The 18631-nt window shown below is 38.3% G+C and overlaps 1 protein-coding gene across 8 annotated transcripts in view; it reads left to right on the top strand.

The window, feature by feature from the left end:
* GRIK1 (glutamate ionotropic receptor kainate type subunit 1) overlaps positions 1–18631 on the top strand; it is a 356592-nt gene that overhangs the window by 231418 nt on the left and 106543 nt on the right. For all 8 annotated transcript variants that reach the window (XM_081071073.1, XM_081071071.1, XM_081071077.1 and 5 more), the window contains exon 5: positions 17518–17571. In XM_081071073.1, coding sequence (XP_080927199.1) covers positions 17518–17571 — 54 coding nt within the window. The remainder of the gene's footprint in view (positions 1–17517; positions 17572–18631) is intronic.

The raw sequence follows: 18631 nt of genomic DNA, 5'->3' as shown, positions 1-18631 counted from the left end.
GGTCCTGTGTACACACTGGGAGGTGTGTAGGTCCTGCCAGCAGACGTGGAGAGGAGAAGATATCATTTCAAGGTGATTAAGCATCTAAGCATCTCTCTCTCTCTCTCTCTCTCTCTCTCTCTCTCTCTCTCTCTCTCTCTCTCTCTCTCTCTCTCTCACTCTGAAACTCAGCCAGATTTCATTTACACAATGCCTGACTTGTCCTAAATACATCTTCCTCACGGCAAGACCTCTTTTGTCAAGCATGCAGGGATCCCAAGCTGAGTGCAACAGGATATAGAGACCGTCCCAGAAAATATGTTTCTCTTTTGTAACCTGTTAGAGACAATGAGATGCCAGGCATTACTCTCCAAAGATAATGTGGGCAAAAACACTTCATAAATTGTGAAATCTCATGTAAATGAAAGAGGTTAGTATTGTTAAGCATAATAACAACAGGGTAGTAACTTCTGAGCACTTCAGGATTTAGCATTAGTCTTACACGCAAGAAATAAAATTCAGAATTCCAAACAAGATAAAGCATAGACTAGTGGTTCTCAACCCAGAGTGATTTTTGTCCCCTCAGGGACTTTTGGCAATGTCTGGAGACATTTTTGATTGTCATATTGAGGACAGTGGTACACTATTGGACGCTAGTAACTAGAGGCCAGGGATACTGCTAAACATCATACAGGGCACAGGTCAGCACCCACAACAAAGAACTGTGTAGCCTAAAATGTCAACAGCAATGAGGTTGAGAAGCTCAGGCATAGCTAAAGACAGTGGGAAAGGCTAGCCACATGTTTAAAACAGAAAAATTAATAAAAGATCAGAGGATTGAATTGGGGGAAAGTTGGGGGAAAAAATAGCCAGATTCTACATATGAGTCCTAGTGGGTGTCCCTTGGTATTTATGAGTAGTTACTATGGCATAAGACAATGTCCTTACCTAAAATGACACAAGCTATTTTTGCACTCCCCTGTTTAAAATGTCTGGGGGGGGGGTGCTATGTGGTTGACTGGTAATGGACTCCTTTCTTGGGAAGACCGACCCCACCAAACAAATGCAGGACCCGGGACTTCTGGTTCACTTGCTCTGGTTCAGGAGCTCTTCTAGAACAGTCACCTGGCTGGACTCTCCAGTGGCATATCTCATACTTGAAGAGCATCTCTCTTGAGTTAAGACTTAAGTTTTTAATTGCACTGAAAGAAAGCAATCAGGTAAGTCAACTAGATGTCTCTATTCCCTCCTGGATGGTTACAATAAAAAAATCTCTTTAGAGTTATAGAAATATTTAAAGTTGCCATTGAAAACAATCATGGATATCATCAAAGCTAATCCTTTCACTGTGGAGGAGGTAAAATAATTTTCCCAGAGTCACACAGCCAGACACTCACTGGCACTCAGCCCCTTTATCCCATCAGGTCCTTTCTCCAGTGAGGCGGAAAGTCGCTGTTACTTCTAGACAACAGTTGCATTAACAAATCTTTCGATATTATATAAGGATCTCTCGGTAAGCAAAGCAAGCATGTTGCAGTGATATCAACAGCTAAAGTACTTTAAAGGTAAATAAATACAATCAGCAGCTTTTTTATCTTAAGGCTTCTTTTGAGAATTTTAATACAGTTCATTAAACTGTGTAATGGAGTGTGGACCAGAACTGAGAAACCCAGATTTTCTGTGTAGCACTCAAAACACAAAGAACCATGTCTTCCCAAGAGCCTGTTACCACAGAGGCTGAAGGCTTCTGTCCCATTTAAGAGAGTGATTTGCTGATGAAGCTTTTCTTGGTTAGATACCGATTTGGCTCACATAACTGGCCATATGTCTCCCACAGGGCAGGCTTGGAATAGGCAAGAGAAGTACATCGTGGCTATAGCAGAGTTTTTCCTCTATTTCTATAAATGTAGACATATTGTTCCTTTGATTTAAGTGGCTCTTTCCTGGTAGCATAGAGATGACATAATTCCAATGACTTTTCTTTCTTTTTTTTTATTTTTTATTTCTCAGAAAAAAATCCCTCTAAGAGAAGCTCTCCCCAGAAATGCATGCAGGGTAAGGGGGACATGGCATTAGCTCAGCTTTGCACCAGCCATTGACATGAACCCTTTTTCCTCCATTCTCTGTCTTGTCATAGTTTGTCTTGTGTTTACTTTTCCTAATTATGTGAGTGGTAAGATTGGCTGTGAGGCTTGGGGGAAGTGACTAGAGACTGTTCATCCACTTTTGTTCTAGACGAATGACCTGCATCTACTGGGGAAACGGAACCTTGTAAAAGGTTTCAGCATGAAAGCCGTACCTTACTGCATGACAACTGCTGTTTTTTGAAATCAGCAGAGGACCGGAGTTGGCTTAATGGGGCTTTTTGTGGCCCTCCAAGAAGCTGTTATGATTTGAAAAGTGATATAAAAGACCCCAGGACTTTCTATTCTGGTCAAAGTGAGGCACGAGCACTTTGTGTGATCAGTTTAACTTGCTCCATTAGCCCTACCCAGCAACCCAGAGAAGCAGATATGGAGACTTTGCCTGCAGCTGTCTGCTGAGTGCCTCTGTAGGTAGGCCAAGGAGTCAGGAGTTGAGGGTCCTGAGTCCAGCCACCACTCAACCAAGCTCTCTTTACCTGAGGAAAGGAAAGGAAGGAAGGAGACCCGTCTCTTTCACTGAAGGTCACTACCAGGTGCCAATCACGTGACAGTGCCTGCTATCCTACATATCATCTCATGCAATCTCAATTTTACCTGAGGTAAATTTAGCAGTCTCACGTCAGAGCTGAGGAAACTGAAGCTCAGGTAGGTGAAGTGCCCCATACAAGGTCACTCTCTGCATAGCCAGGCCTGTCTCCAGACAACCTGAGGTCAGAGCCTGGGTGCCCATTTAACCATGAAGGGCCCCCATTCACGGCCCCCATTCAGAATGGATAACCATTTCATTCCAGAAATTTCTGGGAGAAACACCACAGCACTTGTCGCTGGTCTCCTTGAGATGAAATTAGTATTAATCACTTTTATTTCTTTGGTGACTGTATCACTGCTGAAAAAGTTTTCTCTGTCAGGTTAACTTGGCTTTCTTTTTGTGCCATTTTTCATTATTTCCCTGAAACTTCATCATATTTTACCACTTTTTAATGAATTTTAAGAAAAAAACGAAATTAAATGCGCCTTAAGGAAGATATTTGACATTTATCTAAAAGTAAAAATAGGGGAAAAGTCTGTAGTTATTCTTGGGCATGCTAATTATTCTAGCAAAATAATTATTTCTATTCATATTGAACAAGTCCTATATTATGAGATTCTGAAAAGTTATTTCCCAAACATTAGTTAGAAATTCAAATGTCAGGATTTGATTAAACTACAGAGGTACAAGGGTTTCATATGAACAAACCGCCTTGGTGAATTTCTTCCATCCGAGCATAGCCCCAACAAACAGCAATGTGCACATGAGACCCATTGGGTCATTTGGTGTCCTCTTCTCTCCCTGTCCACCTCCCACCTCCCAGCAGGCATACTGCAGCTTTGGGAGGACGCTGCCCTCTCTTCTTAACCTGCCTTCACTGTGGAAACCCCAGCTCCCCAGGGGCTATTGGGAGGGGTTGCTGGGAGATGAATTTAAAGGTGAGGCACAGGATAGGAAAACTCTACATCTGGAATGTCTAATGCCATGCTGGGTGATAAGCAACCATCTCCTTTAATCGACACAATAACCCTTGATAGGATGGGTATTATTCTTCTTTTGCAAGTGAAAATTGAAGCTCGGAGATAGCAATAATGTCATCTACCATGTACTGAGCATGCTTTTAATGCACAATCCGTCATCTGCATGACCAGACCCAGCCTCTCTCTCTCATCTTTTGCCAGCCTCCAGCCTCCATTACTCTATTTCAAAGGCACTCCACCTGCCATGTCACATGCCCTTCTTTTCCCACTTCACCACCTTTTCACTTGCAGTTGCTAACACCTGAAACATTCTTACCCAAAGTTGGCCTCACCTAAGTCTTCAAGGTTATCTTTTGAGAGATAAAGGAGCAGGAGCTCCTTTCTCATTTCGTATGATCTTGCAATCTACTTAGTTGCTCTATAAATCCAATAAAAATCTGTAACTAATTCAGAATATTGATTCCTTTGTTATCCATAGCCCTTACTCTACTGCAAGCTCGAGAGGACAGAAGCCTTCTTTGTTTTATTCTCCCAAATCCCCAGCAATTCCTACATTATTTGACACAGAGTGCATGTTCTGTTGAATAAATAAATGAAATGGATGAATGAATGATCCAAGAACTATGCTAGGAGCTCTCAATCAGTAATCTCCAAAATTAATTTCTTTCCACCCCACTCAGTATGCTGTGCTCTCAACTCTGCCAAGGGCATTTGAGCAAGTTGCTCCTCTGTGCCTCAGTTTACTCAAAATGAAGGTTTTATTCAACCCCTGAAGTTGTATACTACTAAAAACTGTAACGCGTTCAAGCCTATGATTCCACTTCCTGAAAATAAACTTGCATCTTTGGAGAATTGCACAGTGGCTTTCAAATCCTGTACTAGGAATGAGAAAGCAAGTCACTATTTCAGGCACAGTAGATAGACTCCTAATGGTTCTCTGATGTGGAGGGAAGGAAGCTGTGGTGCCCCATCCAGGAGGGAAGCTGAATCTGGCCTGGGCCAGTTCCCTGAGTTAGAGAGTGGCCAGCAGGCAAGCATGAACATACTATTTCTGACTCAGAAAACCTGCTATCTTGTTTATGTGAACAAGTACATCAGAGGAGGAATCCCCAACCTACACACACACACACACACACACACAAAGCACTTGTGGCAATGAGTATTAAGCTATAATTGAGTCATTAGTCTCCATAAAACATTCAGTATCAAAATATTTTATAGAATTCTATTGCATTTTCTCCTGCCGATATTTGTGCACTTTTTCTTTCTTTCTTTCTTCCTTTTCCCTTTCCTTCTTTCCTTCTTTCCTTCTTTCTTTCTTTTTTTCTTTCTTTCTTTCAACATCAAAACAGGCCGGGGAAAAACTGTATTTTTTAATGCCTTCCTCCCTCTGCTTGGAAGTGTAAAGGCAATATTGGTTAATGAAATAATTTTGTGCATTGATTCTTTCCTCATATAAGTTATGCTAAATGACTGTGACTGGGGCAAGCAGAGGGGTTTCCATTCATGTTACCACAGGAGAGAAACACCATCAGTCTTCATCTCTCAGAACAGAAAACATCAAGTCAAACATTACAGCTGTGATATGCTGAGGTTTGGAACCTGCATCCACTAAGTCAGATCTTCAAGTCCATCGTTTCCAATCACAAGCACGTACAATAGGCCACAGGCCATAGGAGCCACCTTTTCATTTAATGAACACTTGCTATATGCCAGGCACTGTGCTAAGCAGGTGAAATGCATCAGACATTTAACTTTTATGAGAAAAATTCTGTACACAAGGAACTGAGCTCAGAAAGATTCTGTAAATTCCCCAAGTCCACAGAGCCAACAGATAGCTGGGCTGGGATTTGAAACTTATCTAAGGATTTAAGAGTAAAAGAAAGCATCCTATTCTGTTACTGTTATGGACACCAACATGTCAACTGAGTCTCATAGTATTGGGACCTGGAACACATTTTAGTTAACCTTTGCACTTCTTGAATGCACATGTTTCATTTTATTTTCAAATATCCCATCATTTCTAGTTTAATAAGTCCTGAAGAAATGCTGATTATATTAAAAGTCTCATGGTCAAACAAAGAGTGTGGTGTGGACACAGTAGAGAAATTCATTCTTTTGTTCAACACATATTTGCTGAGCACTGATTGAAGGTGATAAAGGTATAACACGTGAAAATAAGACCAAAAACCTTTATTCCCTGCTTCCTTAAGGCAAAAGGAGACCTTAAAAATGAATATTAGAGTTATGCTATCCAGTGCTACAAATTGGTTGAAGACCAGGAAGCTAATTTCTGAAGCAATAAGAGACTATGACTAGAATCTTGGAAAGTTGGGAGACCCAGTGCAAATTCTGCTCTTTTCCCAGCCGAATAAAATAATTATCATTGATTGGATACTCACTATGTGCCAGAATATGCTATGCATTTGATTAAAATGCATTTGATTAAAATGCATTTGATACACTTTTATCCTTTCAAAATATCCTTTGTTACGGATGAGAAAAATGAGTTTCCAGGTCATACCCTCAATTGTAGAGCTTGAGTTTCAATCCACATTCTAACGTGCCTATGACCTGAGTTTGTTAGACCCTTTAAATATGCTATTTTGAGCAAGTCTGTTGATTCCTCTTCAACCCAGTCACCTCATCTTTAAAATCTGACTTTTGGATTCTAATCTTGCTAAGGTTTCCTTCAGCTCTGAGCTTCCATGCATACAAATGACCAAGCAACCCCTTACTACTCTAGACATAAAGAATTCACACATCACCTTATACTTAGCAGGCTCTCAAATAAATAGGGAAATAATTACAGTTCATTATTTTTTAAAGTTCCTAGAGTCCTTTGGTAGTCTTTTAAACAGTTAACTGATGAAGAGTTCATTAACTTTAGATAAATCCTGACAATGTAACAATGATGAATTTCTACTTCTACTAACTAGATGATAATTTGTAGTATATTATATAATAATTTTGGTGGCACAGTCTCATCCTAATTAGATTTCTCTCAGGCTGATAGTAAAATTGATTTACATTTCCTGAGCACATAGTTTGGTTGTAAGAAGTGGTTCGTAGATATGTTATGAAATAAACACAAAAATGTATTGACGTTTACGGATAATCAACAATTTTTTACTGAAGGAGTTCACAATTTGTCCATATTTTTAGTGTACAGGATGTGCCCGTTTGAAGATTTTATAAAAACTCCAAAAAGGAGATTTGAAAAGGACTTAGATTTGTTTCTATCTGAATTGCTATTAAAAATCACATATATACCTCAAAAATGCACCAATGCTTAATTCCAACTACATCAAATTTTGTCTGTAATAGGTGATAAGAGAAATTATTCTTGCAATAGAAGTGAGGGAAATTTAGAAGGAATCGTGTAAAGAATTTGAAAAAGTGTATATCAAAGCATGTCTTAAGCCTGAGGCAGGATCAGTGAACCTCAGCTTTATTCCACATGTTTGGGCCTGGTCATGCCCCTAAATGTACCTTTTGCAGGGAAAGGATTCATAGCGTCGATCAGATTTTCTAAAGAATCCTGAAGTAGGTTAAAAATCACTTTGCTATGCTAACCACATCTGTTTCTTCAACCCTTCAAAAATGCAACATTTTACCAAAAGGATCACTCCACCCTCCTTTCCCCGTAACTGTTAACCAAATCATTTGTGATAAGGGTGATCCTATAAGATGGAGATTTCACCATTTATTCCACTAACATGCATTAGGTGTTTTCTATGTGCTAAAGACTGTTCCAGGGTAAAGAGGAAATAAAATACCATGAAAACTCCACTGTATTAAATGTAGTTGTTTCATAGAGGACCTAAGGGTTTGTTATTTGCTAAATCTGTAAAATGGGAATATCAGATTATATAACTCACATTGATTTGAGAAAAGTTAAATGTAACAATGCCTACGAGGCCTTATGCCAACCACTAATGTATGAAATGTTCCAGGTTGAAGGTTATCATCATCATTGTTAGTGACATTGTGTCTCGGCAAAACCACAGGAGTGATACAGTGCTTCCTAATCCTCACTCTATTGCGGCCTCACCTCCCACACTGTCACAACAGACCGAGTTCCTAAGGAACCTAAGCGATTCCTAAACCTCCTCTCGGCCCAACTTACCAAGTCTCCCTATCTTATGAAGATCTCACCCAATGTCATGAAATCTCCATGACAAACTTGACACATTGCACCTTCCTCCTCCTCCTTCCTCCAACCAACTAGCTTCTCCTACTGCCTGTCATGGTGACACCATTCAGTTACTCAAGCCAGAAACCTAGGAACCCACTTGACTCTCCCTCATCTTTCCTATTAGTTACAAATGCTTTATTCTGTCTTCTGAATATGTTTCAGATTCAATCTCTTTTTTTCCATATCTCTCATCATCGTCTTTTACTAGACAAATTGATCTCTCTGCTACAAGTCCCCTCCCCCACCCCTTTTCCCATCCAGCCTCCATGTAGCCTCAAAAACAGTTCATTCTAAATAAAATATCAGACCTATCCCTCTCGTGTTTGAATTTCCTGAGTGTCCTCCCCCAACCCCCTCATTGATTAAGTATTAAGGAGACATCGTTTATCATGCCTTGAAAAACACTTCACATCACTGCCAATATAAAGTTAGTACAAAAATTATTATTATGTCTATTACATAACTTTAACAAAAAATGTTACAATTTTTGTTTTTAAAAACTGCCCTTTCATGGTGAAAGGTGACTCCATTAAGGAGGTTAAAGTTCTTCCCAAACCTTACCAAAGGGATTTAAAAGTAGAGTCTAATTCATTTTGGTATCTAAAGAGATGTTGGAATGAAAGAGCAACATGGGTCTGAATTTCGGACAGAAGGAGGAAGAGTAAGTGAGTCTCCCATATTCCTGCAACGTCCTCCAAGGCACAACTTCTGGGCAGGAAACTCCCTTGAAAACAGGATGGGCAACTTATCAAACTCTCTGGGTTTGGTAGATTTGTTCCTTAAGATAAAGCACCAAATTCTGTGGTTCTAACTTTGCTCTCTCCAAACAACCATGTGCTTTTATTTCGGTTCTTGGAGTCCAGAAGGACTTTGTGAAAATTATTGACTTTCCTGCTATATAAACTTCTTATTGTCAATTAATAAATTAGTATAGCACAAAGAGCCCAGGATTGAAATCAAACCTGGGTTTAAATGTAATAACTATGCTCTATTTTTCAAATCTATTTATTAATTGAGGCTAATACTCCCTTCCCAATAGTATGTAAAGAGCCTATCATAGCAGGGGACATGTTACAGCACTCAGCAAAGGGTAGTTATGGTCATTACTGTTATGGCTTAAAAAGATGAATTTGGTTAATATAAATCAGTGGTTCTCAGCCCTGGACGCATGTAAGTAAGTATCAGCTGGAGTGGTTTTAACACATACTGCTATCTAGAACATACCCAAGACCAAATACAGGATATTTGGGGGTGGGGTACAGGCATTGGTATTTTTAAAAAGTTCTTTGGAGATTCTAAGGCACTGAGAAACCATGCCATAAAGAATTATTAGCTAAACCTAATAGCTATCAGATAAATTGGCATCCTATTGTCATCCAAAAAGCCAAAAAAGCTGAGGAATAGGACCTAGCGTCATGATGAGTTTACTATAGAAATCTCACGAGACCAGCAATACCACTACTTAATGGCTGTTTGACTATCTCTCCCTCAAAAGGTTACCTTCAGGCAAATTTGAGGTATAATTTTTATTACAACCATTATAAAAACCTCTTGCACTACATGTATTCTTTCTTACATATCATCTTTCCACTAGTTCTCCCTGGATGTTGCAGGGAGTTTATTCTTTAGGTTCATGTAATCCTCCCAAAGCTTCAGTCTCTCCTATTTCCCAGGTTGCCTATTTCATTTTGCCCTGCTCGTTTTCACCCTGCTCTGTTGTCTGCAGTCGGTACTCCATAAGTAGCATTATCTCTTCTGTTGTGCCCCTGGGTGATGCAACTTGGCTCTTCTAGTAAAATTATCTTCTGAAGCTAAACTAAACCCTATCAGTTTCTACTCCACTGATTAATATTAGTTTCAGCTTCCTTTCTCCTGGTCATAGCTCTGGAGAGAGAGGTTATAAAGGAATTAAGACTGAAAGACACTCCCAAACAATATAGCTATTCCATTCACCAATACTTTGTGGAATATCCTTTGCTTTTCTTTGATTTTTCTTGGAGGCGGGAGGAAAAGTGGCCTGGGTTTGTAAATGGTACAGCACGATTTTTCCATGGAAGGGCAAACTCGGGACTCCCTTTGTGGGTGGCTTATATCTGTGGACATGCACGTGGTTAGTATGTGTACGAATATGTGAATGGAGGGGTACAGGGATATTTAGAAAGTTTTCAACTTCAAACAAATCATTTTTCCTTTTGATACATGCACTTGATATTAACATGCCAAAGTTATGCAATCTCGTGTGCTATAATCACAAGAAGATGACGAAATGAGGCATATTGGATTCCTATTGCTACTGTAACAAATTAACACACATGTGATGTCTTAAAACCATACATATTTATTCTCTTACAGCTCTGGGGATCAAAAGTCTAAAATCAAGGTGTTTACAGGGCTGCATGCCTTCTGAAGGTTTCCGGGATAATCCAATTCCTTATCTGTTCCAGCTTCTACAGACTGTTCTCATTCCTTGGCTGTGGCCCCACATCACATTGCCTTTTTCCTCTCTGCTTCCATTTTTACATCCTTTCTCTGCCTTCCTACCCTTGTGCTTCCATCTTATAAGGACCCTTGTGATTCTATTGGGCCCATCTGGATAATCCAGAGTAGTCTCCCTACATCAATATCTTTAACTTAATCATATCTGAAAAGATCCTTTTTGTATGTAAAGTAACCTATTAATAGGTTCTGGACATTTTTAGGGGGCCATTATTCAGCCTACTTTGTAAGGAGATAGGTATTTTTGTATATGTCACTGTTTTCTGGGATCCAATGCTATTTTCTATACATTCCACTGTTTCTTTGCAGATCTGATTTATAATCATTCAATAGAGTATGAGTATCTTTTTTTTTTTTCATCAATGAAGGCTGATGTAAAGGCCTACTTATACCTAGCTAGTTTTGCTGATAACTGGCATGAAAACTTGTATGGCCAGAGGAACATCCTGCTCAGAGGATGGTGTAGATGTTGCCTAAAATACCTCACCTGGCAGGTGAGACAGAGCTACCCCCCAGAGCATGAACCTGCTTCTTAAAACTGCTGCTCTGAGGCTTGATATTATTCAACTGATTTCAGATTATTCCTAGGCTGAAATAACTTATTCCTGTCTTGAGGTACAACTATTATTTTAGCCTCAATGAAAGTTACACATTTGGAAGTTGTTCACTTGAAATGGTTGACTAGAAACTAGGTCTGATGGTTTAGAATGTACCCTGATATTGAGAAGGCTATAAAAGAAGCAATACACTTCAAGTTAGTCAATATAAACTTCTAAGGTACCTACTTTTCAATGGAAATAAGCTGCAATAAAAACCCTTATAAATATTACAAGAATACCTCAAAATTGCTTAGAAGCACACCAGGTTCCGTTTTATTATTATTATTATTAGTTTCAAGTGCACAAAACAATGTAATAGACATTTATATCCCTCACAAAGTGATAACCCCCCTCCCCTAATCTACTACCCCTCTGACATCGTATATATTTGTTATAGCTCCACTGACTCTATTCCTTATACTGTACTCCACAACCTGTGAATATGAATATATATATATATAAATATAATTATAGTGGACATTCATTATTATTCAGCTTCAGCTTCAGGTGTACACTGCAGTGGTCAGGTACCTACACCTTCCATGAAGGGGTTTTCCTAATGAAAGTTTCTACCACCACGATAGCAGCATTATACCAATTATTTTTGACATATGGATTTCCCTTAGCAATAGATGCTGAGAATTTGTGGAGAATTTTTTTGTTGCCGTCTCCATAGTACTGCACTGCCTTCTGCAAAACAATCAGGTTGAAATATGATGCAAGCTTTTTAAGATATCAGGAAGTGTTGGAAGACTTTTACCCAGAGACTTTCCAGGTATCTTATAGGCCAACTTTCTCATCAACTACAGGCATTAGACCTCAAAAACTGTCTTGGTCATCTTCATTTAGACTTGAATGAGGATTCTCAAGACAAGCTGAAATATAGTCTGGGCATGGAGGGCTAGGCTGTATGTGATAACTTCACCCATCTAATACCAAGGGATGGTCTTTGTCAAGAACAGTAGGACTAGACAGAGGACAGTCAATGCTACTGTGAACAAGGCCATGAGAGTTCTGTTGCAAAAACTTGAGAAAGTAGGTGAGCCAGGGTAGGGCCACTATTGCTAATGACTAATAACTGTGTCCCAGTGTATGTTTATCACAATGGAACCATTACAACTGTCCTTTCAAGAGCCAACTGGTGTTGAGTTTAATTTTACCTTCTAACAGTAGAAGTAGTAGTAGTAATTAATTTCACTACAAATGAGAGAAAACAGTACTTATTTTTTAGCCACTGAAACAACAGAATAATAACATGGCATTTCCATAATAACACAATACAGAGAAAGCCTTCAAATGCATATCAGCCACCCTTCACCTTGCTAGTTTAAAGATTACGCTACCTAGACAGAATAAAATGTAATACATATGCAGGACTTCAAATTTTCTGGTATGTTCTCTGTATTAGTCAGGGTTCTTCAAAGAAACAGTACCAATAGAATTATTGGTTATTGATATATATGTGGAGAGAGAGAGAGAGAGAGAGAGAGAGAGAGAGAGAGAGAGAGAGAGAGAGAGAGGAGAGGGAGAGAGAGAGTTTATGAAGAAATGGCTTATGTGAGTATGGAGGCTGAGAAGGCCCACAATCTGCCATCTGCAAACTGGAGACCAGGGAAAGCTGGTGATGTAATTTTAGTCCAAGTCTGAAGGCCTGGAAACTGCAAGAGCCAATAGTGAAAATCTCAGTCCAAGGGTGGAAAAAACAGATGCCCCAGCACAGTCAGTCAGGCAGGAAGCAATAGGGGTGAATCCCTCCTCTGCCATTTGGTTCTATTCACATACACCACACTGCCCAGAGTCACCAGCTTTACTCAGTGGCCAGTTCAAAAGCTTCTCTCATCCTGAAACACCCTCACAGACACACTCAGAAATAATGTTTAATCTGAGCATCCAATGGCTCAAATTGACATATGAAATTCACCCTCACAGTCTCTTCTGAGTTCTTATAACTGATTCTTCAGGGACATAGAGTATGCTTAACTATGAATGGTATTTTGTTGAAAGCCAACCTAGCTAAATCAGCTCTGAATAGTTCATCTCTCATAATGGGAAAAAAATTGTTCAGGTTTTCCCAACCATGATTATTTATTAATTTGTTATATCTGTATTAGACAAAGAATTGAAGCAGCCTCAAAAAATCCATTTTGAAACAAAGTGATAAATATTTGTTAAAAAGGGAAAGAGAGGAGGTGGTACAAAGGGGGAAATTGGGTTAGAAAAATATAAAGCTGAATGACATTAGCACACATAGAATATATACCCTACATTCCTGATTATAGCTATTGAAGGACCTGCAATTTTGACCCTCAATTCCTTAGCAATCAAAACAAAGCCATGAACAAGAGCATTTATATAACTTGCAGTATGCATGAAACAGAAAATTATGTTTATTAAGAAGAAAAAAACTGCTGGTGTTGGCTCTCAGAACTATGCTAGTTACCTGTCAGGGAGAGTGAGATCTCTGGAGTGTCTTTACCACCTCCTTGGCCAAAACAAGGACACGGCCCCTCCCAAGTTCAAAGGGCTGGGAAATGCAACTCGATTATGTGCTCTTCACGTTGGGAAAGTGGTAGTGGTACTAATGATGTCCATATTAAGTGTTGTCCAAAATCAAGAGCCGTAGATACTCAGTATAGTATTATTGAAAGGGCTGGGTTTTTTACAGCTATCAACCTAAGTCAATGAAATGGCTTCAAAGGATTATTTAATAAGAATAATTCTGTTAGGAATAGTAACATTATTAAAAGAACATATTAATGGAAACCGTTAAGGGGAATAAGCCATCATCCAAATAATATTGACAGCCATGTTATTATATTACATTAGTGTGTGTGAGATGTGATTTTTTTTATGCCATTAAAAATGATTTAAATAGAGCCAGAACTTGTTCGTAGCCATATTGCTTTGGAAAAGTGTATACTGCCTAGGTCTGGACCACCCAACCAGTCCAGCAGACAAGTACAGTATCAAAATTCCAAGAAGGTAGTGTTTCTTAGGAAAAAGTCAGATTTGCACAACTGTTAGAAAACTCCCCATATATTGATTTTTCTTTTTATCTGAAAAACTGACATTTATCTTGATGTCACATTTTCTTAATCCCCTAATAACTTTTCGTTGAAATACCACCGTATAGAGAAAAAAGCATTTTGTGAATGTAATGCTTTCATTTATAAAGTATACTACTATTCGACAACAGAGCACCAGTCCCAACCAGTCTACAGACCATTATAAAGACAATTGTTTCAAAAGCACCACCTTTGCTGGTCTTGGCTTTATTCTCATCTGGAACTTTCTTATGCACCTGGGTCCTAGACAGTCATCAAAGTTGGCAGGTTAATGATCCATGACTATACTTGTTTCTTAATTTTCATATCCAAGAAATTCAAGGGAAAAATCAGAAGGCACTGACCCAGGCACTAGGTAAGAAAATCAGGAAAAACAACAATCAATAACATTTTTCTGGTACACCAAATAAAAGTGTATCTGGAGGACCCAAGAGAGTTTTATTTTGCATTAAAAGTAGACCTATTAACTATTTACTCACTGCATTTTCATAACTATTTTCTAACATTAAATAAGAGGCATACCAAATGAATATTTGCCTCCAGGTATTACAACAAAATAATAAAAATAATTAGTTAAATGGTTGCTTAAAAAAACAAAACGATTACACACTGTATTCACTTATGATGCCATCTGGTCCTAGAGTTTTGTTTGTTAGGAGTTTTTTGATTACTGCTTCAATTTTGTTGCTAGTCCTCAGTCTGTTTAGATTTTCTATTTTTTCCTCAGTCTTAGAAGGTTGTATGCCTTTAGAATTTATCTATTTCTTCTAGATAGTCCAATTTGTTGACATATATAATTGTTTGTAGTATTCGTTACAAATCCTTTGTATTTCCATGGTGTGGGTTGTCACATCTCTTTCATTTATGATTTTATTTATTTGGGCTCTCTTTCTTTCTTTCTTGATGAGTTTGGCTAAAGGTATATCAATTTTATCTTTTCAAAAAGCAGCTTTTAGTTTCATTGGTCTTTTTACCTGTTTTTTTAAATCTCTATTTCATTTATTTCCACTCTGATTTTTATTATTTCCCTTTTCCTATTTACTTTGGGTTCTGTTTGTTCTTTTCTACTTCCTTTAGGTATAAAGTCTATTTTGTCTCATATGAGTATTGCTACCCCAGCTTTATTTTCACTTCTATTTGCATGAAATATTTTTTCTATCCCTTCCCTTTCAGTCTGTATTTATCTTTTGATTTGAAGTGAATCTCTTATAAGCAGCAGATAGATAGGTCATGCTAAACTTATTCAGCCACCCTGTCTTTTTATGGGAACATAAAGTAATTATTGATAAGTATGTACTTATCATTTTGTTATTTTTTTAGGTTGTTTTTGCAATTCTTCTCTATTCCTTTCTTCTATTGACCTTTTTCCTGTAGTTTGCTTATTTTCCTTAGTGTTTTGTTTGAATCCCTTTCTTTTTATGTTTTGTGTGTCTTTTGTAGGTCTTTGGTTTGTGTTTACTATATATATCATTCTATATCTATAGCAATCCTTTTTAAGCTGACAGGCATTTAAGTTCAAATATATTCTGAAAGGAGTACATTTTTACTCCCCCTCCACACTTTATGTTTTTGATGTCATGTTTTAGATTTTTTTGTTTCGTGTATCCCTTTAACAATACCAAAAACAAAAACAAAACAACAAAACAACAATAAAAACAACAACAAAAATCCCTATGTCCTCAACTGGTGCTCAAACACCTCCGTAATGAAGTTTAAAAAGAAACATTAGCCCAAGTGACAAGCTGAAAGCTCAGGTGCCTTTATGTTTCTTTTTTACTTCCAGAAACAATATTTTAAAGATCAGTGCCCAGGTAGATATCTTGACATAAAACTTGTCCAGGTCCCTTTCAAGAGGTAATCTTGGCTGCAGTGACACTGTCTAATGACTAAAGTGAAAAATTGGATTCCTGACTGACCCCTGCAGGTTAGCTCTTTATGCTCCAGTGATGTAAGAAACTAGCTAACAAGACCTCACCATGCATGGCTTTCAATGTTATTGATAGGCCTAAAGCCATTCTACCCTTTTAAAAATCCTTTTGTGTGTCTAGTCTTGTTATCACCATAGGAGTGGCATACACGCGGTGGGCTCATGATTCATAGGGAGAGTTTCCTGTCATTTGTTTTATCTTCATGATATGACAATTTTAGTAAATAGTCCTCTGGCTTCCACGTTGGCAAAGAGGACATAAACCATGTCGTATCGGTACGTTACATGCTACCAGCAAATACCCTCTTTATCCTTTATCGCCTTTCATGTAAAATCAGTTTAGTTTACATATGTTAGCTACCTTCCAGTACCTCTTATTACTAGTGTTGCCTCTTCCCATACCTTTTCAATACATCTTTTCACTTGAAGTAATGAAACTCTTTGTTCTGTAATGCAAATAGACATGTTAGCATAAAGCAGTGATTCTCAACTATTGCTTTGAAGTACCAAAATCCAGGCTTCACTCTCAGAAATTCTAATTCAGGCTGTCTCTGTGATGGAGTCTAAGAATATCTGATGGTAAAGCTTCCAGAGGGGATTGTCATTTGCATCCAGAATTTTTCAGAGTTGTGGGGAAAACTGCCTTGGAAGTTTGGTTTCTGAGTATTTTCCATTCATTTCTATATAAAGACCAAAAGACAATACCCAAATAGTCCTTTTGGTGACCTGCCCTGAAGAAAGTGATGGTCTTGATTTAGAAGATTTAGAAAGATTTAGAAGATTTAACTCCAGGCCACTTGCAACTTTTTCTTTTCAGTAGACACCATTTCCAGAAATCCCAAATTAAGATAACAATTTAATAAACTTACCTCTACTGAGAACCCTTGTCCTTTCTGCCCACCTCCTTTTTCTCCCATCCCTCACCAAATAAAAGCAACACACCAAAAAATGTCTAAAACTAACAAGATCCCAAGTAGGCAATTGAGAATCAGAATGAAGAGGCAATGTGAAATTTGTATAAGAATTATCCCCATCTTTCCATCTACAAACAGATCTCCTTTTTCCCTACTTATCTGTAAGATAAGATGGGAAATGGGTAGGGAGAAAGGTTTCAGATACACTTACTTATAAATCTTCATTTAAGAACATCTACATACTAGCATTTCCAAGTCAATATTTAATGAGTTCTACTCTGAGGCATTATAATAAATACTAATGCTAAGGCGATCAATAAAATATACATCTAAGCATCGGACTACTCAGAAAGCTAGGTCGTGGGGAAGGCAAAACCCAGTGCTGTTATGGACAATTCCAAATATAAAATTTGTTAAGCACAAACAATTTTTAAATTTGATCATCAGTCTGATTACTTGCTATAAACTAAACACAGTATAATGAAAGAGCATTGGCGTGGATGTCAATGGCTGGGGTCATAGTTCCACATCAACCATTGATTCATCCCAGGTTTCTGATCTACTGAGTCTGTGGATTTCCAAAGCCCCTTGCCATTCTATGTCCCCAAGCTATTACAGTCACCCTTCTAATTATCTATTTCTCCTAATCCTGTTTCTGACTCTTTCCCCTTATTTGTCTTTTGCAGATTCTGTTCATGGGCATGATGACTGAGTACTATCACTACTTTTTCACCACCCTGGTAAGAACATCCAGTAGAAAGGCATCCCACGTGATAGGAAACAACTCTACTTACTTTAAAGTCATCTTCACCAATGTCAAAGGCAGGATATTCTCACGGAGATTTACCTTACTTTTCTAAGAATCCTCCAAATCCAGAAATGCTCAAAAGAAGGTCTCTCTCTCTCTCTCTCTCTCTCTCTCTCTCTCTCTCTCTCTCTCTCTCTCTCTCTCATCAATGCATGTACATCCAGAAAGGGACTAAAATAAAACTTATGAATCTTCCATTGAATAGAAACTGTCAAACTACAAACTATTCATAAAGAAGCATCATACACATGTTTAAATATACATTAAAATTCTAATGTATACATTAGAAGTATACGTTAGAAGGTGCACTGAAGTGTATCACGGCATTCTGTGGTCTGACATGATTTACCTGCCTGTCTCCAGTAGATAGCTGGCTTAGGCAGGGGTCATCTGTCAGGTGTGTTGAAGACCATCAAGATGAACAGCTTGGAAGATGCTTTGGACATAGAACATTTTGCACCATAATAAAAGCATGGCAATAAGCTTGAGAAATTCAAAAGAAACTATAACACCTTAAATTCTGAGAGATTATCAGATCATGGGAGAATGATTTAGTTAACACATAAAAATGATGTGATAGCTCTCAATCAATTTCAAAATTCAAACACACAGCCACTCCCCGTACATAAACCACACTCCTTCACATACACCCTCTACTTTCTTACCAAGAAGAAAATACAGAACCACAGAATCAACCTCCTTTTCTAATCTGTAAAGATGTGCTGACTAAATTCTACCCAGATTCTAGGAGATTCAATAAGAGTGACCAAATAAAACTGGCAAGGTAGGCTGGTGAGTAAGGGAAATCAAAGAGTTTGGAACAAGGACCAGGCAGATGTCATAAATGTACTACTGACAGAAGTAGTAAATTCCACTCCTGACTCAACTATGTCTGAGAGTATAAGTGCTGCAGAAGACCTCATAAGACAAATGCTTTGGGGCAGTTGTCAAAATCATTACTGCTCCTGAGCGTGGGGCTGTGGGGTCCATGG

This window comes from Rhinolophus hipposideros (assembly GCF_964194185.1).
Source record: "Rhinolophus hipposideros genome assembly, chromosome: 2".
NCBI lineage: Eukaryota > Metazoa > Chordata > Mammalia > Chiroptera > Rhinolophidae > Rhinolophus > Rhinolophus hipposideros.
Note: the sequence above shows the minus strand (reverse complement) of the source record. Positions and strands in the feature narration are given on the sequence as shown.